We start from the raw sequence: 25,254 nt of genomic DNA, 5'->3' as shown, positions 1-25,254 counted from the left end.
AAATGAGTTCGATAAAAAATCGCGACGATCTAGAACAATTTTTATGAGTTGACCACTTTTTCAGATTTTCTAGATAATCCGAAGGTCCACCCAGTGGCCACTCCGTATTTTGAAACAGTCATAACATTGATTTCATCCTTTGATTGCTAAAACAAACAAGTTTGTAAAAAAAAACTGCGACACTGTAGCACAATTTACACGAGTTGGCCATTTTTCCGGATGTTCCGGATATTCCGAAGGCCAATTCAGTGACCAAACTGTCTTACAAACCAGTGACAAAAATGATTTCATCCTTAGGTTAATGAAACAAATCAGTTTAGAAAAAATCGCGACGCTCTAGCACATTTTTTATGAATTGACCACTTTTACGGATGTTCCGGATCTTCCGATAAGTATCATATTGGCCATGGTACTGACCATGCTGATCCATGGTGGATTCTTGCACTGCATTAATACCCGAGCAGAAGGGAATAGCAACAGCATAATAAAATATGTTATTTTGGAAAAATAACTGAGTAGCGGAAACAGTTATTTTCATGTTATTTACATAACATATCCTGTTATAAACTTGTCTGTCATAAGCGGCAAAATAACAAAAATTATAACAAAAAAATGTTCCTGGAAGACCTGTTTAATAACATAATTTGTTAGTTTCAATAACAACTTAATAACAGCGAATTTTTAAAATATTTCAATAACAAATTTTGATATGAATACGTTATTGATAACAATCTGAAAACAAAATTTGCTTTTTTTTCTGTTGCGGATAGGAACTCCTCCAAAGTCCCATATGCATTCAATGGGATACGCAACAATAGGATCTATTGTTAAATGTTTCATCCATAATTGGAACGCTATTGTTGTCGCAAGCGATTTATTATCGAAAACAGAGAGAAACAATAGTTTTCGTTTATTTTCCAAACAACTCACGATGAAAAACTACCGTCGTTTTGAAACCCTTTATTAAATGGTTCATGGTTTATAAGATTAGTTTACATTATTACCTCATTGATTGACACATTTATCCAAGTGAATCTAAGTGGGCTCGATGCAGTGAAATCAATAAAAAAAATGTCTAAAAATAATCAATGGAGTTCTTGATGACATATTTTTTTACATTTTTGTCGAAAATGTGTTGTTTGTCGTTGAATTTCACCAGTTGATCCACAATGTTTCATAAAATGGCTAACACTCTATTACACTCTCCATTTTCGTATTCATATCTAGCTTTTCAAAGTGCTTATAAAACAAAAGGCTGATAAGTTGGCACTGTCACAGTTAAAACGCAATGTCAGTAATAAGAGGAACTGATGACAAAATAATATTTTCTCTTACAGTTCCTCACGAAATGATGTGAACAACGAAAATCTCGAATGGTGTAGTTTTGATTGCAAAGCTAGTTATGTTGTAATATTAATGATCAAATATGTGTACAGTTTCAATGACACAATAATAACTGAACTTGTGCCACGATAAAACATGTTATTGAAATGTAATTTGAAGAAAATATACCAAGAGCACGATCATAACAAAATAAGATTGCCCAACAGAACATGTTATGGAACGGTGATGACTTAATAAGTCAATAATAACAAACCGAGATATAAAAACAGGTTTTGTGATTCCGTTGTTATTATTTTGATATTTTCCTCTGCTCAGGTAAGCAAAGAAATAAAATTGTTTTGGCTTTTTTGCACTTAACAATTGAGAATAATTACTGCTGTTTGACTGAAAACACGTTAGGTACTATTTGGGGGCTCCTGGAATCGGTTGCAGGTACCAGAACCATAGTGACAGTGGACATTTCTGATTTTTCTATATTTCCTGCATTCAATCTGCATCGCTTCCTGCAGTTAATAAGTTGACTCAGTTTCAATATTTTGCTCAGTCAATTGACCTAACGAAAATTTTCCAAAACTGATAAAATCGGATTATTGAGAACATACTGTATAAAGCTTTCAATTACACCAGATAAAATTGAAGCACATCTGAAGCCAATATGAATGTCGTTTAGTTTGAATCATAATGATATTTCGTCTTTGTGTTATGACAGATTATAGAAAATTTCCTGATTCTGCTTGTAGTCGATTCCCGGTGGCCACTCCGGATTGACCTGGACCACTTTCCCCAAAAATCAAAATAGACTAGTATAGTTTTCATTTAAAACCAGTTGCAAAAGATTTGATCAAGAATTCGATTTTTAACAATCAAAACAAAACAGGTGTCACCTAGAGGTGACACTGGGCGCTGGAGAGTTAAACGAATATCTAAGAACATTTTTGAACGAATCCAAAAATGACTGGGATGAAATAATCCAATATTATGCTTTTGCTTATAATACGCTTCCAAGTATTGACACAATATTCTCACCTTTTGAATTGATTTTTGGTAAACCATGTCCAATGCCAAATTCTGTACAAAACAAACCAACACCAATATATAATCCAGAACATTATTACAAAGAATTACATTTCAAACTTAGCAGAGCTTATCAACTGGCACAATCTTGTATTGAAAAAAGTAAAAAGAAACGAGTGAATAATTACAATGTTAACACAAAACCACTACAGTTAGCAGTAGGAGATTTAGTATGGTTAGAGAATAATGCACATCATAAATTAGGAAATTTAAGAATAGGACCATATGAAGTTACAAAAATAAATACACCAAATGCAACCATACGAGATTTGAAAAGTCCTAATAAAGAACAGACAGTTCATAAGAACCGATTAAGAAAATATTGTGGAACAACATTTTTGTGAGGAAGAAGGATGATATCCATCTATATAAATTAAAAATTACATTCCTAAAAGTTATAATTTTATATTTTTATTCCAATTTATTATCTCTTATAGAACTATTTGTTGTATTACCTATGATTCAATTTTATCCAATTATTGTTTATCTAACTTCTGTGTAAGGAACTATTTTATAAAAATATCGAATACATTTATAATCATTTAAATAATATATAAAATACAATACATTGTAACATATATAATAAGAGAGGTTGGGACGACAACTTAATAATAAAATGACTACTGTACCATCCATCATTTTCATAAGGGGGAAGGTGTGGTATATCCAGTATTCCTGACAACACTTGCCATGCCATGCTGCTGCGATAAGCATTCGATGGAGTTGAATGTTTATGAACTGATCGAGTTTCGTCGTGTCAGCATTGCATGTGCGGTGCGGTCCCACGGTCTGGACTGACCGCAGTTCTAAGACACATCGATCGTATGATCGTCCAAGCCCCTCCCCAATCCAACTTTGTATGTGTTAGTAATTAAGTAGGTCTAAGAATTATCATGAATAAAGCACAAGCCATTATGGTCAGAACCAACGTAGAGTGAAGTTCGATTCTTCAAGAGAACTCCCGTGGAAAACGTAAACTACCTCATCAACTACTAAAGACAAAAATTGAACATTTGGGGCATGTAATTGATAATGGTGTGATTCGCCCAACTCCAGATAAAACGTTAGCTGTGTATAATTTTCGAGAACCCACAAATTTCAAGGAGATTCAACAATTTTTGGGGCTAACTGGCTATTTTCGGAAGTTTGTAGAAGGATATTCAATTATTGCCAAACCGATACCGATTTATTACGAAAAGAAATGGTATTTTCATTTGGTCCAAAGGAAAGAGATGCCGTAAAAAAGCTCAAAGATGCGTTATGTAATGAGCCTACGTTGAAACTCTATAGTCCATGTGATAACCGAGGTTTCGTGACAATATAATAAAGGTACGAAGTAACAAATAATACTTAACAAAACATTTATTGAATTATTCTCTCCGATCACAACACTCCGTTTTCCACGCGTTTGCTCACCAGTCTTCAGTCAGGCCCGGCCCGAACGATAGTAGTCAAATGTCAATAGTTCGGTCATCGTCAGGGCCGTACTCGGCACCACATCTCCCTTTGTTTAAATGTTAGAAGCTACATAAGGTAATCATTGAATCTGGCTGGTTGCTTCGTATGTCTACGCTGTCGACTTGGTCCGACTGGTTCTGGTGGTCTAGCCTCTGCTTCCAGATCAAACCCAAGGAAGTCTTCTTCAGATGACTCCTGCAACTGCAGCTGGTCCTGGGAACAAAGCTCATCCGACGCTTCATTCGAACTCAATTCGGGCTCAACAATCTTCTTGAGATGGGCTACATTTCTATCATACGATTTTCCATTCTGAGGGTCTTCCACCGTGACACGGGGACCAGACCGTGAGACAACAACGTATTGCTTTGGGTTGAAGGTCGTGGATAGCTTATTACCTGGCAACAAATTCTGCATAAGCACGGTGTCACCGGAATCAATTGAGGATCCTTTTCCTTTAATGCTTGATCTCTATCTCGGAAGTCTGTATTTTGTGGAGCTGTTTCGATGTCTTCAATCATCGGTAGCTTAGAACGGATCGTGTGGCCATACATGAGTTCAGTTGGTGTTTTACCTGTTGTTGAATGCGGCGTAGTATAATACATGATAAGATAATCATTAAGGTCTTGTTTCCAGTCTCTCCCGAGAGCGGCACTAATCTGTAGTCGTTTCACGAGAGATCGATTTTGCCGTTCGACAAGACCATTCTCTTGTGGCCAATACGGCGTCGAATGGTTCAATGTGATTCCGTGGAGCTTGCTGTATTGTTCCAGTTCCGTGCTGACGAATTGTTTGGCGTTGTCTAGCGTTATGGTTCGAGGGTAACCCAAGCGAGTGAAAATCTTGTCCAGCCTGCTTATTGTGTCCTTAGCTGTAATTTTGGACATGATTTCCACTTCTTTATATCGACTAAAATAGTCGATAATCACCAGCAGATACGAACCACAAGGCAATGGTCCGAGGAAATCCATAGCGGTGTCAACCCATGGACCATTTGGCAACGGACGACGACTCATAGGTTCGGGCCTGTTCGGTAGTCCTACCAAACGGCAGCCATCACATGTTTTTACACGAATCACAGCATCGTTATCCATCCCCGGCCACCAGACGCGGTCCCGTAGACGACGCTTCATTAGAGATTCTCCCGGATGTCCTTCGTGGGCAATGTCAAGCATCCTGGCCTTCAACTTGCTCGGAACGACAAGTTTATTTCCACGTACTAACAGATCGCCAACAAAACCAAGTTCGTTCTTGAATGGTAGGAACAACTTGGCCTCTTCTTTGTCCCAGTTCCCAGATCGCAGACATTGTTTAACGATGTCCAAACCTGCATCCGTCGTAGTTGCGTGTTCGAGTTCTTGGATGTCAATCGCAGCGGATTCCATAACCGCCAGCACCATAAACTTGCTCTCAGCGTCGAATGTTTCAGAAGACGGGTTAACGGCCAGACGGGATAAGGGATCAGCGACGTTCGATGTTCCTCGGCGGTACTTCACCACAAACGAGAAGGATTGAAGGCGTAGCACCCATCGCTCCACTCTGGCACAAGGACGGGAAGTTGGCTGGAATATTGCTTCTAACGGTTTGTGATCGGTTTCCAGCTCAAAAGTTCTTCCATACAGATACATCGCAAATCGTTCCACCGACCAGACCAAGGCCAAAGCCTCTTTTTCGGTCTGACAATACCGACGCTCAGTCGCCGTCAAGCTTTTGCTGGCGTAGGCAATCGGACGAGGCTGGTCATCGGTTGATCCTTCAAATTGAATCAGCACCGCGCCGAGCGCTACTGGAGATGCATCCGCTATTAGCCTCGTTCGAAGTGCATTATCAAAGAAACTGCTGCTGAACGTTACCGATCATTTCCTTCAGCTTCGCAAACGATTCCGCTTGATCCTTGCTCCACGAAAACTTCACCCCGGACCGCGTCAGCTCTCGGAGGGGAGCCGTGATTGTCGCTAGATTTGGGAGAAATCGTCCGACGTATGTAACCAACCCGAGGAAACTTCGGACTTCTTCAGCGGTGATCGGTGTGCGGAATCGTTGAAGTGCTTCGACCTTGTTGTCCGAGGGTTTGATACCATCTGAAGAAACCGTGTGCCCAAGAAAGTCCAAGCTAGTCACTTTGAACAAACATTTCTCCTGGTTCAGAAGAATTCCATGTTCGTTCAAGATCGACAGCACTAATTTGAGCTCCCTGTCATGCTCTTCTTCTGTGCTGCCAAAGACAAGTACGTCATCGATAAAGTTGACGGTGTGCTTACATCGGCTCAAAATCTGCTCCATGATTCGTTGGAATATTTCGGGAGCGATAACAATTCCATACATCAGTCTTTTATAGCGGAAGAGACCCATGTGGGATATGAAAGTCGTTATGTGACGACTTTCTTCCTTCAACTCCACTTGATGGAAAGCCTCCTTGACATCAAGTCGACTGAAATATTTTGCACCCGTGAACCGCGGCAGGAAGTCTTCGATGGTGGGCATCATATGACGCTCTCGCAAAATGGCAACGTTTGCTCGACGCATGTCGACGCACAGCCGAATATCGCCGTTATCTTTAACGACGGTGACCAACGGTGAAACCCACTGGCATCCCCCTTCAACAGGTTCGATTATGTCACTCATAAGCAGAGATGTCAACTTTTCTTCGATTCTAGATAAAAGTGCAATGGGCGGACGGCGAGGATGTTGGCATACAGGAACTACACTCTTATCGACAGGAATCTCAACCTGAACACCTTTGATTTTGGGAAAAGGTCGTTTCTGAGCGGGATCGATCATGTTTACACCATGTGTACTCGGTAACCCAATCACCAGGACACCGAGACTCATTGCAGTGGCACGACCCAATAAGCATTGCTGCCCTCCAACTACAACGTAAAATGTTGCCACCTATAAGAACTTTCTTTTTTAAAAACAATTTTGATCAACTTTACAACTTAAATCCTACCTGGTCGATGATTTTCCCGTCGTCTTCTACGGAAATACGAGTGTCAAATTTCCCCAGAACGGTCAACGGTTTTGCTTCTTTGCCGTACGGCAGGAAAACCTCGTCACAGTGCTTTTCCTGATTCCAGACCTTAGCTCCATTGTTCTTCATATACTCCCACGCCTTTTCATTGATGATGTTTTTCTTGCAGCCAGAATCAATCAGCAGTTGCAGCGTTACTCCTCCCAGTTTGAGCCACAAGAATTCTCCTCCATCGTTAATGCTAAATATGAAGCTCCGGTCCTTTCTTTCGTCCTCAGTTTCGATCTCGTGTATGCGTTGTCGTTTGAATCCTTTGCTAGGGCCTGGCCTTGGTTCCTCAGCATATCTTCGTTTTCCCGCGGGTGTGCGACATCGTGCAGCGAAATGGCCAATCCTCTTACATTTGATGCACTCTTTACCGCGAGCAGGACAGTTTGGATCATTGGCGATGTGATCCCGTTTTCCGCACCTCATGCAATCTTTGAACGGTATGTTTCTGATTTTGTTAATGGTGCTTCTCCCTGCGGCATTTATATCGGACTCGGCGAACCCTGATGACGACTGATTCATCTGTTGGGCTTGATTCTTCACAGATTCATACGAACCGACGATCTTCGCGACCTCGTCGATGTTAAGCGAATCCTTGTGCAGAAGCTGCTCCTTCAAGTCGCTCGGGGGAAATAAGATGACTTTGTCGATGACGCTTATTGCTCTGCTCTCCATGGCGGTGCTCCCGAAGTTGCACTTGTTGGCTTGATCCTGGCAACGCAACATAAACTTCTCCAGTGTCTCTTCTGGGCTCGGCTTAAGTGTCCAGAAGACGTTGCGTTCGAATGTTTCATGCTGCTTAGGGGAAAAGTAAGCATCCAGCTTCTGCATAGCGACAGCATACGGATCCACGCCATTTTCCTTGTCCTCAGGTACATCTGCCCCCGGAATGGATGCGAATACTTCCTGAACGTCTGGTCCGGCTCTGGCAAGGAACAAATTTTTCATGCGCGTTTTATCGCTTTCTCCTGAAGCCGCGACGATATAGTCGAAATTCCGCTTGTACTTAATCCACTCACTGCGGACAACATTACGAGGCAATGATTTGTATTTAAAGGGCTGAATCTCCCACTTCTCCATGACCAATTTTCGACTGATCCTAAAACATTTTTAACAAAATTAATTACGTTATGCTATATTTACCTTCATTACTCTTACCAAGCAGTTTATGCTTTCTGTTCAAATCGATAGATTGTGTCCCACTTCGGATTTACCGGTCCGCTGTACAGCCGCTACGAGTTTGTAGCCTATCACACTCGGTGACGATTATCCGCTGTCACAGCCGCTACTCAGTAGCTTATCGCTTCCAGCGACGAAATTGAATCCACTGCAATTTTAGCAGCCGCTACCTTGTAGCCTATCGCTTCCAGCGACAATTTTTCCACTGCTCTCTGGCAGCTGACACGTTCCAAATAAACAAACCGAGGGTACCTTTAATGAACAACAATGTAAGCATAACCTCTAATTTTCCTGCTCGCAGGAGTCAAACTCATGTAAACAACAATGTTTTCGCTTGCGTATTTTGATGTTTTTCGATTAATTCTTACCTGTCCAGTTGCACCTCGTCGCCAATGTGATAACCGAGGTTTCGTGACAATATAATAAAGGTACGAAGTAACAAATAATACTTAACAAAACATTTATTGAATTATTCTCTCCGATCACAACACTCCGTTTTCCACGCGTTTGCTCACCAGTCTTCAGTCAGGCCCGGCCCGAACGATAGTAGTCAAATGTCAATAGTTCGGTCATCGTCAGGGCCGTACTCGGCACCACAGTCCATATGCACAAACAGAGTTACACACAGATGCTTGTAAAATAGGATACGGAGCTATTTTACTTCAAAAGTCTGAAGTGATCGTACACCGATTTAACGATCTTTTTCAAAATTTGATAGTTGGCCAACTGCCCAACCTTGGCGCTCGCATCGTTTTTGTTCGAGTTTGACGTTTGCTCACTACCGCCACCTAGTTGGTGGTCGGCCAAACATAGGCCTTTTAGCATTGGGCGAATATGTTTTCGTGACTATGATTTGAATCGAAAAATGTTCGAAGTGTTACGTCTGTTTGTCTGTGAACAAACAATATCGCTACATATTCACTGTCATAGATGCTTTTAGTAAATTTGTATGGATTTACCCAGTAAAATCAACAACAGCAGATGAGGTCTTGAAGAAACTCGATTTACAAAAGAGTATTTTTGGTAGTCCAAAAATAATTATATCTGACAGAGGTGCAGCTTTTACTTCAACAGTTTTTGAGTCGTATTGTGAAACAGAAGGAATTGAGCATTTACTAATAAGGCAATCTAGCGTTCATCACCCTTCTCTCTCAAGCAGACACAAAAGATAGGAATTTTTTGTTTAATATTTTCATACGGAAACGTTTCCGTATGAAAACAAACCTACACGCAGAAAAAAGCATGGTAAAATCAAAAATATTTCAGGCAAACTCAAATAAATTGTCAATTTGTTCTGGCAACAAAAATAAAACTGTTTGGAGCAAATCGAACGTCACATTTGAAGCAAATTCAATTCATTTTTGAAACAAACATGTATCTTTTGACTGGTTATGTTAGAAACAAATGTAATTTTTTTTGTGGCAGGTCGGCCCTACGGAAATATTTGTTTTCCAATTAAATTTACAAAATTATTTCCTTCTCTAGGAAAATCCACTTCCCGCGTGGCACTTCCAATGCCAACATCATGTAGATAACATACGCTCCCGAAATCAATGGGATTTCGTGGAAACTTTTGGTGAAACTTGCCTTTTTTGCAAGAGGAAATCTTGTTTGGTGATGCAGCTGGAACTTGAGAGTTTTGTTTATGTTCTCGACGGCGGAACGGGGGGCTCTTCAATGGGTATTATAGAAATCAATATGTAATTGAGTTTGTTTTAAAAATTAATATTTTAGCTTTAAATATTTTATCAGTTTACCGAATAAACATGAATATTTTTGTTTCAAACGAACGAAATTTGTCTCCGTGTATCCTCCTCGGGAGCGAAACAGAGAAAGGTGATCAAACGTCAGAGAGCCTTATAACAACGGGAGTACCCCGTGGCAACGGCCAGGTAGAAAGAATTCATGGTGTGATAGTTCCAGCGTTGGCAAAACTTGCCATTGATAATCCAGAATCTTGGTATAAGTATGTAGGCGATTTGCAAAGATTTTTGAACAACACTTTACAGAGAAGTATTGGCAGGACTCCTTTTGAATTGTTATTTGGCACGAAAATGAGGTCACGTGAGGATGTGAAACTAGCAGAAGCGGTAGAGCAAGAATGAATAAAGAAGAAGCGAGAAAAAATATTCAGCAAGCACAAAAGAAGATGAAAAAACAATTTGATCAAACTAGGAAAGAATCAAATGATTACGATATTGGAGATTCAGTAGCAATTAATCGAACTCAATTTGGAACACATCTTAAAATAGCAAAGAAGTTTTTAGGACCATACCGTGTGATTAAGAAGAAGAGAAATGATCGTTATGATGTAGAGAAAGAAGGTAACCATGAAGGACCCAATCGTACATCCACTTGTGCCGAGTTCATGAAGAGATTCATTCCCTTTAGGTCAAGATAGCGATGATGAAATAAATGAGGGTAGCGATAGTGAAGACGTCATTCGGGTCGAATGACGGTCAGGATGGCCGATTGTTAGAATTATTATAAGGCAACTGATTATTTTGTGAACCATTGTCACTTCAGCCAGTTTGCCTTCTCCAATGTACGGGCAGAAGGCTATATAAGGGAACCTAAGAAAGTGCACGGGCAGTTCTTACATTGGAGAAGGCAAAGGAAGTATCCTATTGCGAGAGTGCGCGAGAATTGTTATCGTTGTGAATAAACGGTTGAAAGTATTCGAAGTGTTTCAAGTGTGCAAGCGATCCGAACGTCTTCCCAAACTTGGTTGGATAGATAAGCCAACATATATGTGATCCCTACCTATGAAAAAAATTTCATCAACCTTCAGAACCTTCGTACCAATTTGTACGATGATAAAAAAAATCCCCTTATGCTCCAGGCATTAGTCCAGGAACTTCTCCAGGGATTCCGCATGGTATATGTCCAGAAAATTCTTCAGGATTTCCTCCAGAAATACATCTAGGAATTCGTCCTGCGATTTCTTGAAGAATTCCTCCAGAAATGCGTCTAGAAATTTTTCCAAGCATTCGTCTAAAAATTTTTCTAGTAATTTCTACAGGGATTTCTGATGCGGATTCTTCAGATTTTTTTCCTGAAATTCCTCGCATAATTGCTCTTTGGATTCCTCCAAGAATTCATTCCGGGATTCCTTCAGGTGTACTTTTAGAAATTTCTTCAGGGCTTGCTGAAGGTATTGCTCCGAGAATTCATGTAATGATTTCTTCCGAAATTGGTTGGTTGGTTCAAAAAGTAATCCGTTCATAAACTTTTTCAAGGATCCAGCGTTTCTCAAACTATGGGTCGCGACCCACTGGTGGGTCGCGGGCTGATTTTTGGTAGGTCGCAAAGTCTTTATTAACTTATTTATGTCGAATGTTATTGCAAGCCATTTTCTAATTTCGGAAATCGGAAGTTTTAAGATTATGGTAAAATTTTAGATTGTACTTGTGTTCTGGAAAAAAAAGAGTTCAAGTTGCTGCTTGCAGGTAGCAGTCTCAGCAAAATCAGCAAAAAAATACCAAACTTCGACAACAAACCTTATCTTTACCGAACTTCAGTAATGCTAAACTTCAAAGAAACTCAAATGAATGTCGATATGTAATATGAACTTGAACGAAACAACTGAAAAGTGATTTCAATAAAAATGAAAAAAATAGTGTGTATGAAGGATATCATTAAAAATTTCTAGAGAACTCATCTGATCATCCAGTAGTACTATAATTCTAAAAACTACTTGATGCTTACCCACTTTCTGTAAATATCTAAACCTTTTCAACCGATTTTAAATTTTAAAGTTGATTTTAAAGTCCTGCAAAAGCATAAAATTGCCACTGTATCTGGAGCTAGACTGGTTAAATATATGTATTAGAAACTAGGAATCTTATCTCAAATTTTTAAGACTTAGAGTTAACTGATGCTGCAAACTGGGCACATTAACCTTTCTTAGACTTTTTCCAAAAAACTATAAGAGCTATAAGTTTTTTTTTCCAAAAAAACTCTGAATAAACAAAAAAAAGTTTTTTTTTCAAGTTTGAGTGCTACGTAATGTAAGTTTATCACAACCTATGAAAGTGATAAAATGTATTTGACTAAAAAGGCAGTCCAATTCAAGGGGAATGACATATCCTTTTCTAACATGAAAATCCGCAATTTTCCGTTCCTAACCATCGCTAACCGCTGCTAACTGAGCAGCAGTTACACGTTGTTAACAACGGTTAACAACGGATAAATGCGGTTTTTTCCGGTTAGCAAAGACAGTGTCATTCCACCTGGTCCAATTTTGCAAAAAATGAATGAATTTTCGTGCTGATGGGTCGCCAAATTCTTTGAAAATCAAAAGTGGGTCGCAAGCTGAAATAGTTTGAGAACTCCTGGATTAGACTGATAGACGCACAAATGCCCCGAAATAAAAGAAATTAATAGTGACCGACTAGAATCACCTCCAGCATGGTTTTAATGAATACACTCGCGTTTACGCTTCAGCTACATGCATCTCTTTGGTGGAAATCCATTGCAAATTCAACCAGATTTGTTTTCCCAAATGATACTTGAATTCCACAAAGAAGCACTGAACCATATTTTGCAGTAATGCTATTAGAAAATTTAACGATTCTTAAAGATAGCCATCAAAGAATTCATGGAAATTATCATTTAGATTTAATTTCCCAGCGATTTAAAACAAAACTAAATAATTACATAAACCGTTTAGAATAATGATCTTGTAAAGAGTGACAAGTTCAGAAAAGTCTCCAATAACTGTCAATTTATTAGAATAACCAGCCACAGAAATCCAATGCCACAGTGGGAAAAAACCGACCCAAAAAGGCACCTAATTATTGCGGCTGATTGCGATCTTTGAGGCCCATCTTTTCCGAATGGAAAAATGCCAAGGAATCGATTGGTGATAGTTTCATTCACCGGAATTGAGTGTAAGTGTCCATTTTGCCCCATTTTCCCCTAAAAAACACTGTTTTTCTGAATTAAATAATGGTTTCAACTGATTGCGGCTAACCAACCAATTTTTTATTGATGTAGAATTGACAGGTGAATTTTATGGAGCATACCTCGATCTGTGTCTTTGACTGGAAGTGCCCATTTTGCCTCATTTTCCCCTAAAAATACTGTTTTTCTGGATTAAAAAATAGTTTCAACTGATTGCGGCTAACCAACCATTTTTTTCTTGATGTAGAATTTACAGGTGCATTCTATGGGACACACCTTGATTTGTGTCATTGAAAGAAAGTGCCCATTTTGCCTCATTTTCCCCTAAAATACAGTTATCCTGAATTAAAAAATAGTTTCAACTGGTTGCGGCCAACCAACCAATTTTTACCTGATGTAGAATTAACCGGCACATACTTTGGGATGCACCTCGATATATGTCATTGACTGGAAGTGCCCATTTTGCCTCATTTTCCCCTAAAAATACTGTTTTTTCTGAATTAAAAATTAGTATCAACTGATTGCGGCTTACCTATTATTTTTTCTTTATGTAGAATTGACAGGTGCATTTCTTGAGGCACACCTCTTCCCGTGTCCTTGACTTGAAGTGCTCATTTTGCACAATTTTCCCCTATAAAAACTGTTTTTCTGGATTAAAAAAATAGTTTTAACTGATTGCGGCTAAGCAACCATTTTCAATCTGTTTCAGAATTAACCGACGCACCTCGATCTGTGTCTTTGACTGGAAGTACCCATTTTGCCCCATTTTCCCCTAAAAATACTATTTTTATGAATTAAAGAGATGTTTCAACTGATTGCAGCTAACCAATCGATTTTTGCTTGATGTAGAATTAACTGGCGCATATTTTTTGGCACACCTCGTTCTGTGTCTTTGGGTGGTGGTGCCTATTTTGCTCCATTTTCCTCTAAACTACGGATTTTCTGGATTTAAAAATAATTTCAATTGATTTCAACTAACCAATATTTTTTCCTATAATTGAATCGACCTATGCATATTATGGAATACACCTCGCGCTATGCGTTATTCTGAAATTGCCCGTTTCACCCCATTTTCCCCTAAAATACTGTTTTCTGGGTTAAAAAGTTTGTTCCAACTAACTAAAACAGTGTTTTAGGAGAAAATAGGACAACATGACCACCTCCAATCAATGACACAAAGTTTGTCTGACAATATGCTCTGATCAATTCTACATGAGGAAAAACTTGTTTTGTTAGCTTAAGCTGTTAGCTTAAATTGCTTAGCTTGTTAGCTTAAATAAGTTGAAATTGTTTCTCAAACGAGAAAAACAGTGTTTTAGGGGGTAAAGGGGGAAATGGGCACTTCTACCCAAGTAACCATTAAGCCGTAAAAATGGCATTAAGTCGGTTCTATAGTTGAATATAGAACATGCTCAACAGAGCTAATTGGAACTATATCCTCTAATAGGGCTGCTCAAAAGCCACTTTTGGCGAATTATTCGGCTGATAAGCGGCTTCCCGTACCGAGTCTCTGGCGAGAGGAATGTCGAATCTAAATAAAAAAAAGAAAAAAAAAAACACTTCTATTTTTGTCTTGATTTTCTACTTCCACTTTCTCATCGACGTTCATCTTTTTGCTACTTGATCCAGATTCCGGCCAATGTCCTCAATGTTCCTGCGTTGATTTTCTACGTGTTAACCATATACTCCACAAATGCATCGTGAACTTCATACGCTCAGAATGGTATTTGAAGCAAAGAGGCGATGCATTGTTGATTTTTCCATCCAGGAGTAGCAGAGGGATCCTAAATCAGGTACAAAGACGATCGGATCCGAAGCCAGATTCGATCGATACAAGTGATGATAAATTTGGGTTGTTTTCGGTATCAAGGTAGGACAGCGAGCGAAATATCAGGAGTAATCTACTAGAACAAACTGAGAGCTCGTTGGTTCTATAAAGGAAAAGATATTGCTAAATCAGATGAATCATCTGGAAATTTGAAGGGGATCCATCTCGATTTCAGATAAAATCAAATCCATGGTGCACTACATGCTGCCGCTTGTCAATAACTTTTTTCAATTCCTGAACATTTCTTCTATGTTAGATTTGCTTTCACAATTTTAGTTTTGGCGAGAGTTTTGGTTTGATTAAAATTTATTTTGATTGGTGTGGATGTCATGTCAAATGTCATGTTAGACAAGCCGTCTAACTAGGCTTGAAAGCACAGGGCTAACAAGCACTAAAAGATAGCGTTATATACCCATATACGGCTTATTTCAATGCTTACGACTTACAAGGCCTATAAACATTTGAAAACCTTCTTTAGAGCCTGTTGGCACTTATATCAGTGCTTAGTGGTTACCTGGGTAGTCATAATGCATCGATTAATTTCACATTAGGAAAAAAATGCTTGGTTAACCGCAATTAGTTGGAACTAATTAGGGGAAAATTGGTTAAACGGGCAATTTCAGACTAACGCATAGCGCGAGGTGTATCCCATCCGCGAGGTGTTATCCAGAAAATCCGTAGTTTAGGGGAAAATAGAGCAAAATGGGCACTACCACACAAAGACACAGAACGAGGTGCACCTTAAAGTATGTGCCGGTTAATTCTACATCAAGTAAAAATTGATTGATTAGCCGCAATCAGTTGATACAATTGTATAATTAAGAAAAATAGTATTTTTAGGGGAGAATGGGGCAAAATGGGTGCTTCCAGTCAACGACACAGATCAAGGTGTGCCCCAAAGCATGCGCCGGTTGATTCTACATCAGGTAAAAATTGGTTGGTTAGCCGCAATCAGTTAAAACTATTTTTTAATCCAGAAAAACAGTTTTTATAGGGGAAAATTGTGCAAAATGAGCACTTCCAGTCAAGGACACGGGAAGAGGTGTGCCTCAAGAAATGCACCTGTCAATTCTACATCAAGAAAAAATGGTAGGTAAGCCGCAATCAGTTGATACTATTTTTTAATTCAGAAAAACACTGTATTTTTAGGGGAAAATGAGGCAAAATGGGCACTTCCAGTCAATGACATATATCGAGGTGCACCCCAAAGTATGTGCTGGTTAATTCTACATCAGGTAAAAATTGGTTGGTTGGCCGCAACCAGTTGAAACTATTTTTCAATTCAGAATAACTGTATTTTAGGGGAAAATGAGGCAAAACGGGCACTTTCATTCAATGACACAAATCAAGGTGTGTCCCATAGAATGCACCTGTAAATTCTACATCAAGAAAAAAATGGTTGGTTAGCCGCAATCAGTTGAAACTATTTTTTATCCAGAAAAACAGTATTTTTAGGGGAAAATGAGGCAAAACGAGCACTTCCAGTCAAAGACACAGATCGAGGTATGCTCCAAAAAATGCACCTGTCAATTCTACATCAATAAAAAATTGGTTGGTTAGCCGCAATCAGTTGAAACCATTATTTAATTCAGAAAAACAGTGTTTTTAGGGGAAAATGGGGCAAAATGGACACTTACACCCAATTCCGGTGAATGAAACTATCACCAATCGATTCCTAGGCATTTTTCCATTCGGAAAAGATGGGCTTCAAAGATCGCAATCAGCCGCAATAATTAGGTGCCTTTTTGGGTCGGTTTTTTCCCACTGTGCAATGTCGCGACTGTTCGTGTGATTAACATCTAGTTTGCCTCGCCCTTACAGCGTCAGTAGCGGTACTATAAGTGTCAAATAAATTTCGATTACCAAAACAAAAAGTCCTCTACAAGATGGGTACTTGAACATAATCAATTATTACAACTAAAGTTATTAACACTTATGTGGCCGGCAGGGTACCCGGGTACCTTTTTCAATTTCAAATCTCGATATTTTAATGGTTGTTGAGACTAGGATGTTGGAACTCTGTTAGATCTTAGAACTCGTGAATATACATCTATTAATGGGGTTGACCGAATTTTAAAGTGAGGAGGGGCAGGGGGAGGGGCTCCTGCATTTTTTTATTACGTGGAAGGCCGGCAGGGTACCCGGGTACCCACGAAATTGAAATGATCATATCTCCGTCAATTTTTCATAGATTTTGGAAATTTTTAGCTCATTCAACTCAGAAACTCATCATCTATCGGGGAAATATTTGGTTAGACCGATCTAATCACCGTGGTTTTCGGAAAATCCATATTTTTGGGAGCATGTCCCTCTACCATATTGAAACCCACATTGTTAAGGCTAGGATATCTTAAAGTGTTTATGGTCAACCATGGCCCCACGAGAAGCGTGTTCCGAAATCACAGTTTCAAAGTCAACACGTTTTATGATTCCAGGCCAGTCAGATACAATATGCCAAAGCAATTTTACGATGCTTGGTACCGAAATTGCTACTAACCTACCGAAAATCCCGTATATTGTATTGCATAAAAACATGGATCCGTAAATCCGGATTTTCCGGTACCCAAGGTGATCGGACCGGTCCAACCAAATACGATCTCGATAGATAATGAGTTTCTGAGTTGAATGAGGCAAAAACTTTTAAAATCGGTGGAAAAATCGCTGAGATATGATCATTTCCATTTCGTGGGTACCCGGGTACCCTGCCGGCCTTCTACGGGTGTTTTTTTTTGCTGGCCACACTACGGTTAAAATAATTAAATAGGAAAACTGAGTACAGCGCCATTAGCGTTCTAGTGTGTTTCTATTGTCAATTTAAACACATATCGTCGGTTTCCTGCAATAGGGGCACAACTCAAAATTTGTCATTTTTGAGATTTTGATGGTAAATGATGAAAAACTATGCAAACTTTCATCTCACAAAGACCCGTTCCGAAATTCGTTGAGAAACGCGAGATTTTTGCATTTTCACCAATTTTCCGCAATAAAGGCACAACTCAAAATCAGTCAACTTTTTCAATAGTAGTTGAAAAATAGTAATCCGAAATTCATGAAACCGATAGTCCTTCAGTCCCCCTCCATGATACAACAATCAAAATTCGTTCACTTTTGTACAATAATGAGATAAATAAGTGAACTTGTAGAAGGTGCTTGAAGATCGCCAATTTTCAAACGCTCATTCTGAAAATTCACATTTTTTGAGTTGTGCCCCTATTGCAGGAAACCGACGATATTATGCCAAAACAATGTCTATTATAGAACTATGTATGTTTGTCACCACGACAGTGGTTTTCAGTTTTTTTTTTAATTTCCATATATATAGTCATGAAAAATTTCTGGGGGGGCCTGGCGGATTCTTTATACAGAATAGCCCGATCTTTTCCAAATTTTGTCCACTGATGCACTAGTTAATCAACTTACAGCGAAAATTTGAGATTATTTGATGCACTTTTCGAAAAGTTACAGCTAATTGGACATTTTTTGAAAAGTGAAAATTTTGCCTGTCCCGATCATTTTGTCAATCTCCTGTATATAAAAATGCAGCGGCATACGTGGGACCGCGCATAACTTGCGAACGGAAGGTCCGATTTTGATCGTCTTACCCAGGTAACCACTAAGCACTGTTCTGAGCATTATAACGGCTATTGAACAGCTTTTCAGAGCCAATAAGCTCCATATAGGCATCATTTCTCGACTATTTATAGGTAAATATTGCTTCTCCTGCATCAATTTCCGCATTCGTCCCCACTGTTTACCACTAAATCATCAAACTCCCATACCATTTTGATCCGTCGAGATGCCTAAACTATTTTGTTTTTCATAGTTTAAATCTTTAAATACTAGTTTGCTCACACTGTTTCCATGGTGCATCGGTGTAGCAGATGGGAAACGCAACGGACTTGGACTTTCTGTCAGGAACCCGGAGGACAGCAGGAAGAATCTTGATCAAGTAGCATAAAAGCAACTTCAGTAGCGAAAGAAGTTAGAAAAGAACAGGAGACATTTTTTTTTCTTTTTTTCTTTGACTCACTTTTGACAACTATCGCTCCAGTTGGCCTTATATCAGCCGAATAATTCGCCAAAAGTGGCTTTTGAGGAGCTCTATAAGAGTATACAGAGTCAATTAGCTCTGTTAGCCAGGTTCTATATTCGACTATAGAACCGACTTAATGTCATTTTTACAGCCTTATGGTTACTTGGGTAGTTTTCACAAGTGCGAAAATGCAAATAAAAGTGCGCGATTGCATCCAATCGACTGGTGTCTTCAGAGCACTTATTCAGCATACATCTAAAAAATAGTGCGCCGAAGACATCAATTTGATTTGATGCAATCGCGCAGTTTTATTTACGTTTTCGCACATAGGGAAGATTCAAATATTACGTCCATTGTTTTTCGGGATTTCTAGACCCCCCCCTCTCCCCTTTGTCACGCAATTTTCCCATACCCAATGAGCCATTTTACGAAGTGACAACAATGTTGAAGATGATATTGGTTTTCACGGGTTATTGGACGCTACCTTCTGTCAAAATTCATTCATAAAATGGACTATAAGCTATTTTACGAGACGTTCGGTGGGCTGCTCATCACGCTAGTTTGAGAATACCCATTAAATGGGTTTCTAGTACCCATTTTTGGATGCAGTACTGAGCTGTCATAAAATGGGTATTTTTCCAAAAACAAATAATGGGTAATTTAACCACATCATGAAGTTTCCCTTCTGAAGACAATAATGGGTAAATAGTACGCATGAAAACTTAGAAAAATGACAACCGTCATTTTTGGACTTCGCGTTTTGTTTTATATCGGTGGTGCATGCAAGCTGGTGAAATATCAATAATTTAAAATAGAAACAACTACTACGGAAATATCAACAGGAGATGTAAGTAACCTACGGTAGTCTATAAATATATTTTCGCTTCATTTGTACTCAAATCCGTATAATCATTGCAGATAAATACATTCATGATGATGGTCATGATTAGCTGAGTATCCCTCGGAGAAGTCAGCCGGCGTTTGAGCTCCTAGATTTTCAAAACTTTTAAAATTCAAAGCAGAATAATCCGTGGAATAAATTTATACAACAACATGTTGAAATTTTCATGAAGTCTTTTATTTTATAATAACTTTCAAATTTCACATTCTTTCGGATACCATAACCTCAATCTGCAAAATATTCTTCGAAATAATGGGGTATTTTTACCCATATTCGATTTGAAGATCAAGGGTGAAAAATACCCATTTTTTGAAGTTCGAGTCGAATACCCATTAATGGGTAAATCAACTTTACCCATTAAATGGGTTAAGCCACTTAACTTGGAAATGGGTACTTTTTTACCCATTAATGGGTATTTCAGAACTAGCGTGATTGATATTGTTTACATTTGATGTTTTTGTTTTCACGAAAAGTAGCATAACATGTGGTGAGCGCCAATCAGATTTTTGCTGGCAGAGAATTTTCGGTTTCTAATTTGGCATGTATCAATCCCCCGAGCTGCATGATCACACTAGCAGATGAAAAAAGATCCCCACGGTCTATGGATATTGATGATAGTGGGCGGATTGACGCATTTTTTGCGGATAAATGAACCCCGTTTGTTGGATGGGCCTGTATCACATGCTATGCTAGCGAAAATGTAAATAAATGGGCCCATCGGTTGTACATACTTCAAAAATGGTAAACATTCAAAAAACAGCTGATTTGAAACGTCTCATAAAATGCCTTATACACATACTGTCACTTTCTGCCGGATGCAAGATGTGAGCAGTGATTTTATTAGTAAACACGGCCCGCAGTTACCGTTTCACAGAATGCTGTCAGTTGGCGTGTGACGTCATCGTGGATAAGTTCATACCCAGCGTGATAATAAATAAAATTTTATTCAATTACTTACTTTATCAGCCCATTCTGAATTAGGTGTGACAGCACGTTTCCACATAGCATCATAAGATTTAGATTTGGTTTTCCGGACAGCTTGATTAATTTTTGATACCATTATCAACTTGAAACAAATATTTTTTTTCTGATTGACTAAAATCAAGGAGCAGACAGTTTCTCCACGAATCGCACGAATCAACGTGGTTGCTGACAGCTGGCTGATCAGTACACGTTAAAACACAGTTTTGAAGAATTTCAGCGATTTACACGCTTAATAAATACCCATCCACGAACGCTTCCCGCTCAGAAATTTCTACTAGAAATCTAGTAAATATATACTAGACAAACCAAAATGTCAAAATGTCAAAGCTGAGTATATCGAATAAACTAGTTACCCAAAATTAGGTTGTTTTCCCTCTTTCCCTCACCGATGTTATCAAAAACAAACAGAGATGCATCTACCCAACGGGGGTCCTTGAGCCCAATAAGCCAATTTTGGGTATTGTCCGTGCAGTTGAATCACGGAATTTTCGACTAGCGAAGTTGGATTTTTCTCCAAATCCGTGCGTCGGACCTAACTTCGGAAGTGGTGCGCTGTATAGCGGACCAGGTTTACTATACAGCGCACCACTTCCGAAGTTTGGTCCGACGCACGGATTTGGAGAAAAATCCAACTTCGCTAGTCAAAAACTCCGATTTTCAACTAAATTGAGAATAAATGCAGGTTTACTCAAATTTGGGATGAATGAGGGGGGGGGGGGGGGGGCCTTGGGTTGAATTTACCTACTCTTAAGTAAATGTTTTTGCTGGAGGTGAAGGCAATTTACCTAGTGTGAGTTTAATCGATTTACTCAAATTTGGCTTATTGGGCCAAACTATGGGATTGCGTCAAAAGAACTCAATTTTGGGTAGTTTGGCGGCTCCGTGTAGATTTCTGGAGCTCGATTTAAATAGGTCGTATGTGCTTTTAATAATTGGGTTGCATTGGCTTTTCTCGGTGACAGGTAATATTAAAACAGCGTTTTATACGTTACGCGTTTCGGCCTACTATTCTTCAGCCTTCCTCAGACGCAACATGCTGAATGCGACCTTACAGCTTGGTCTGTCACTAATATAATAGTTAATAGTGACAGACCAAGCTGTAAGGTCGCATTCAGCATGTTGCGTCTGAGGAAGGCTGAAGAATAGTAGGCCGAAACGCGTAACGTATAAAACGCTGTTTTAATATTACCTGTCACCGAGAAAAGCCAATGCAACCCAATTATTATATATTGCACGGTGATTACTCAAGTTTATATATCGTATGTGCTTTTGTCGATATAAAATTCGATCAGTTTACCCAAGTAACCACTAAGCACTGGCGTAAGCGGTCTAAAGGTCATACAGCAGCTTTTTCGTGTCAATAGGCTCATTAGGGAATTTTCAAATGCTCTCAGGCATTATAAATAGTAAGCACTGAAATAAGCCGTATATTAGTATATGACGCTATGCTATAGTGCTTGTAAACCCAGTGTCTATCAGCCGAATAAGAAGCCTGACAGTGCTGTTAAAAGGCCTGACGTGCATGACGTTTATATCAATCAAAGCTGCAATCAAGCAAAACAAAACTGAACCGAAGCAAGACAATAAAATCTCCTCGGACGACCGATAGGGCAGTGGAAGCTTGTCGTCGGACACTTCAAGCATTAAATTGAAACAGAAAATGTATAGCTGCTTCTTCGATTATGATATAAATGCATCGGATGTTTACCTGTGGAGTTTCAATCGTTTTTCCTACAGACGAACACCAAAACTAATCGATGGGCCCCATTTTTATTCCTCCTGTTACGGAACCTCGTCAACCTCCCAAACTTCCCTAGCTGTATCTCCTGCAGATCTCTCTCCACCCTCCATAAAACCAGTTTTTACATTTCCAATGCGGCCACATTGTGCCCGATTTCAGATCCGAACATCGGATCATCCGGAACATTCGAATCGGAACATCAATGCTGTCCCAACTTGTTGCCTTCTTTTCCTTAAATACGGTGCTGAGCAAACCGATCTCTTGGTGCATCGATGGAGCAGATGGGAAACGTGACGACATCCACTTAAGACTAACAACCCCGAGGACATCAGATCGAATCTGGATCAGGCCGTAAAAATCGAAGAAAAGTAGACTTCGATGGAAAACATCCGGAGAAAAAAATAAAGAAAGTAAATAACTTTTTTTTCTTTTTTCTTGACCTATTTTTGACAACTCTTTCACCAGAGACTCGGTACGCAGATTGAAGCTGGCCGTATATCAGCCGAATATTTCGGCTTTTAAGCAGATCTATTATAGGATGTAGTTCTAATGAGCTCTGTTAACATTGCTCTTCATGTGGATATAGAACCAACTTGGTGCCATTTTTTACGGCTTAGTGGTTACTTGGGTATTTTAGTTATTGTAGCAGCATGAAAGATATTTTTGAGACTTTTAATGATGGAACGGAAAGCTTATTTTGTGAGGATTCTGCTGTATGTATCAACTTTGTTCAATTTCAACGGTTTTCTCTACAATAAGTAGGGTCTTGTCGAGATTAGACCACTAATGTAGTTGCATGAAGTGGGTGACCAGGTACATAAGTATCATCCCAACTAACAATTGCAAGTCACAAACAAGCAAGATTGCTGAATTGTTGCTTGATAATGGTAATGATAGCTGAACTAAAATAATGCTCTACACATTACTGTTTAAATGATTTTTCAATTGAGAAAACAGTCAGTGTTCGACTTTTCTCATCGATATTGTGGTAACCGCGTCTGGCCAGCGCGAGTATGTACATAAGACTGACTAATCGGCTGTGGTGCTGCGCAGAGTGGGTAGGCTACTGTGACTCCACACAGGTGCATGCATGCGCGAGAGTGCATTGTATACATAAAGGTGAACGAGTAAGACACTCGTCACCACATCCCCCTTTCTATAATTAGAATATATACCTTGGCTTAGGATTTTCTAAAGTTTGCCTACTCCTTGAAACCGTTGAGTATTAAACCCTCTCAATGCCATATGGGATGTTCATCAATTCAATGCAGCCACCATCCTACAGACAATCGTGATGCTATTGCAAAATTAACACTTTCAAATTTCAGCAGGCCTGCTCTATCTCTCCCTCCTTACAATAAATGTGTCCTCTTATCAAAGATGCAATCGACCGCCCCTGTACGACATATTAACCCTTCAGCGCGCGCGCGCTGTTGTAAAAAGTACAACATTACCAAAAAAAACCTCGCTTTTCGTATACAGCGCGAGCGTGGTGCAGTTTCGGTTGCTTGATGGCGCGCGTCCTGGAAGGTTAAAAGCGTGACTTTCTCCGGTCTAAACACCAATCACTGCACCGTCTGACAAATGGTGACGGCAAACAACCATGACCACACGCAGTTCTTAGTTCAAGCACTCTGAAGGTTTTTTTTTCTTTAGCGGTTGTTCCACTCACTCCTCATAGACTCACTATACATTACCATACGCATATTATCTTCAAGTTCCAAACACACGACTTCCTCGTGTGTTTCAACCAAGGTTTCAACAAATTATCACATATTATCAGTTATCGTTGAATTGTGATTCCTTTCTTTATTGGGTCTAGTCAAATGTTTTCAGTTGCACTGAATGTTCACTTGTATATGCAAAACCTTCAACATTCAATGATCCCTGTATGACTTCTCTTCTGTCTTTGAAGGAGCACGATGTCAAACAACAGACAAACATGCAACGCACAATTAAACATACCGCTTGACGACTGCTTCGTGAATCGAGCCCGTTTTCCACATCATAACATGGTCAAATGGCTTATGACACCAACCATACGACCCCGATGCCTCTAATATCCTTTGTGAGCGGCCTGGCATGAAGACAACGCAACGGCATATTTTGCTTTACTTTTGAACACCTCTTCCGATAGACGCTTTTCTGGTTTCCGCCCTATGTGATCGATGTTGTGCAGTTCTCGTGTTGACCTCCTAAAGTATGCTGGTGGATCCCTTTTCTAAGACCATCCACATTTTTGAACTACTCCGAAGCTCTCTGTAACTAAACTTCCCGAAACACACCTTGCAGCAGAACCAATCCAATTACTGACCTTTCACCGATTGCTCTAGTCTTGGTTTACTGGATTCGTTCCTCAAGACATTCTCATAATACGGATATTCACTTCTGTGAATTTAATTACCACAATTACCATTCTCTAATGAAACCCTGAAATCGAATCCATTATTGCTCCTTGTACACCCTTAGTGAATTTAATCACAGAAACACGCTTCCAGTTAATTTAATCACAAGTCCTGAAATTGTTGCACCAACCTAAACTTGAAGGACAGATATCTTTCCTCTTCCTGGCGCAACGCATGCTTTTTATTCAAGTGCTTGAACATCTCCACATTAACTGAGATCTCCCTCTGCCAATGACAATCTTGCAACTGTATACGAAGACACGCCACGGTGAAGTAATGCAAAGAAACCACTATTACGTCTTGTCGAACACTAGTTCATCCACCGCTTCGGCCAAATAGGCACATTACATTAAAAAGGCTGCAAACAGACAGCTCCCATGGCAGAA

General features: G+C 39.4%; 1 protein-coding gene across 1 annotated transcript in view; it reads right to left on the bottom strand.

Annotated features, from left to right (window-relative positions):
- The window catches only part of LOC109398173 (GEL complex subunit OPTI), a 59,667-nt gene extending 38,768 nt beyond the window's left edge, over positions 1-20,899 (bottom strand). The window contains exon 1 of the mRNA XM_062851864.1: positions 20,697-20,899. Coding sequence (XP_062707848.1) covers positions 20,697-20,798 — 102 coding nt within the window. The 5' untranslated portion in view covers positions 20,799-20,899. The remainder of the gene's footprint in view (positions 1-20,696) is intronic.
- Positions 20,900-25,254: the final 4,355 nt, after the last annotated feature.

The sequence above is a fragment of the Aedes albopictus genome, chromosome 2 (assembly GCF_035046485.1).
Source record: "Aedes albopictus strain Foshan chromosome 2, AalbF5, whole genome shotgun sequence".
NCBI lineage: Eukaryota > Metazoa > Arthropoda > Insecta > Diptera > Culicidae > Aedes > Aedes albopictus.
This window is presented reverse-complemented; position numbering and strand designations above follow the sequence as displayed.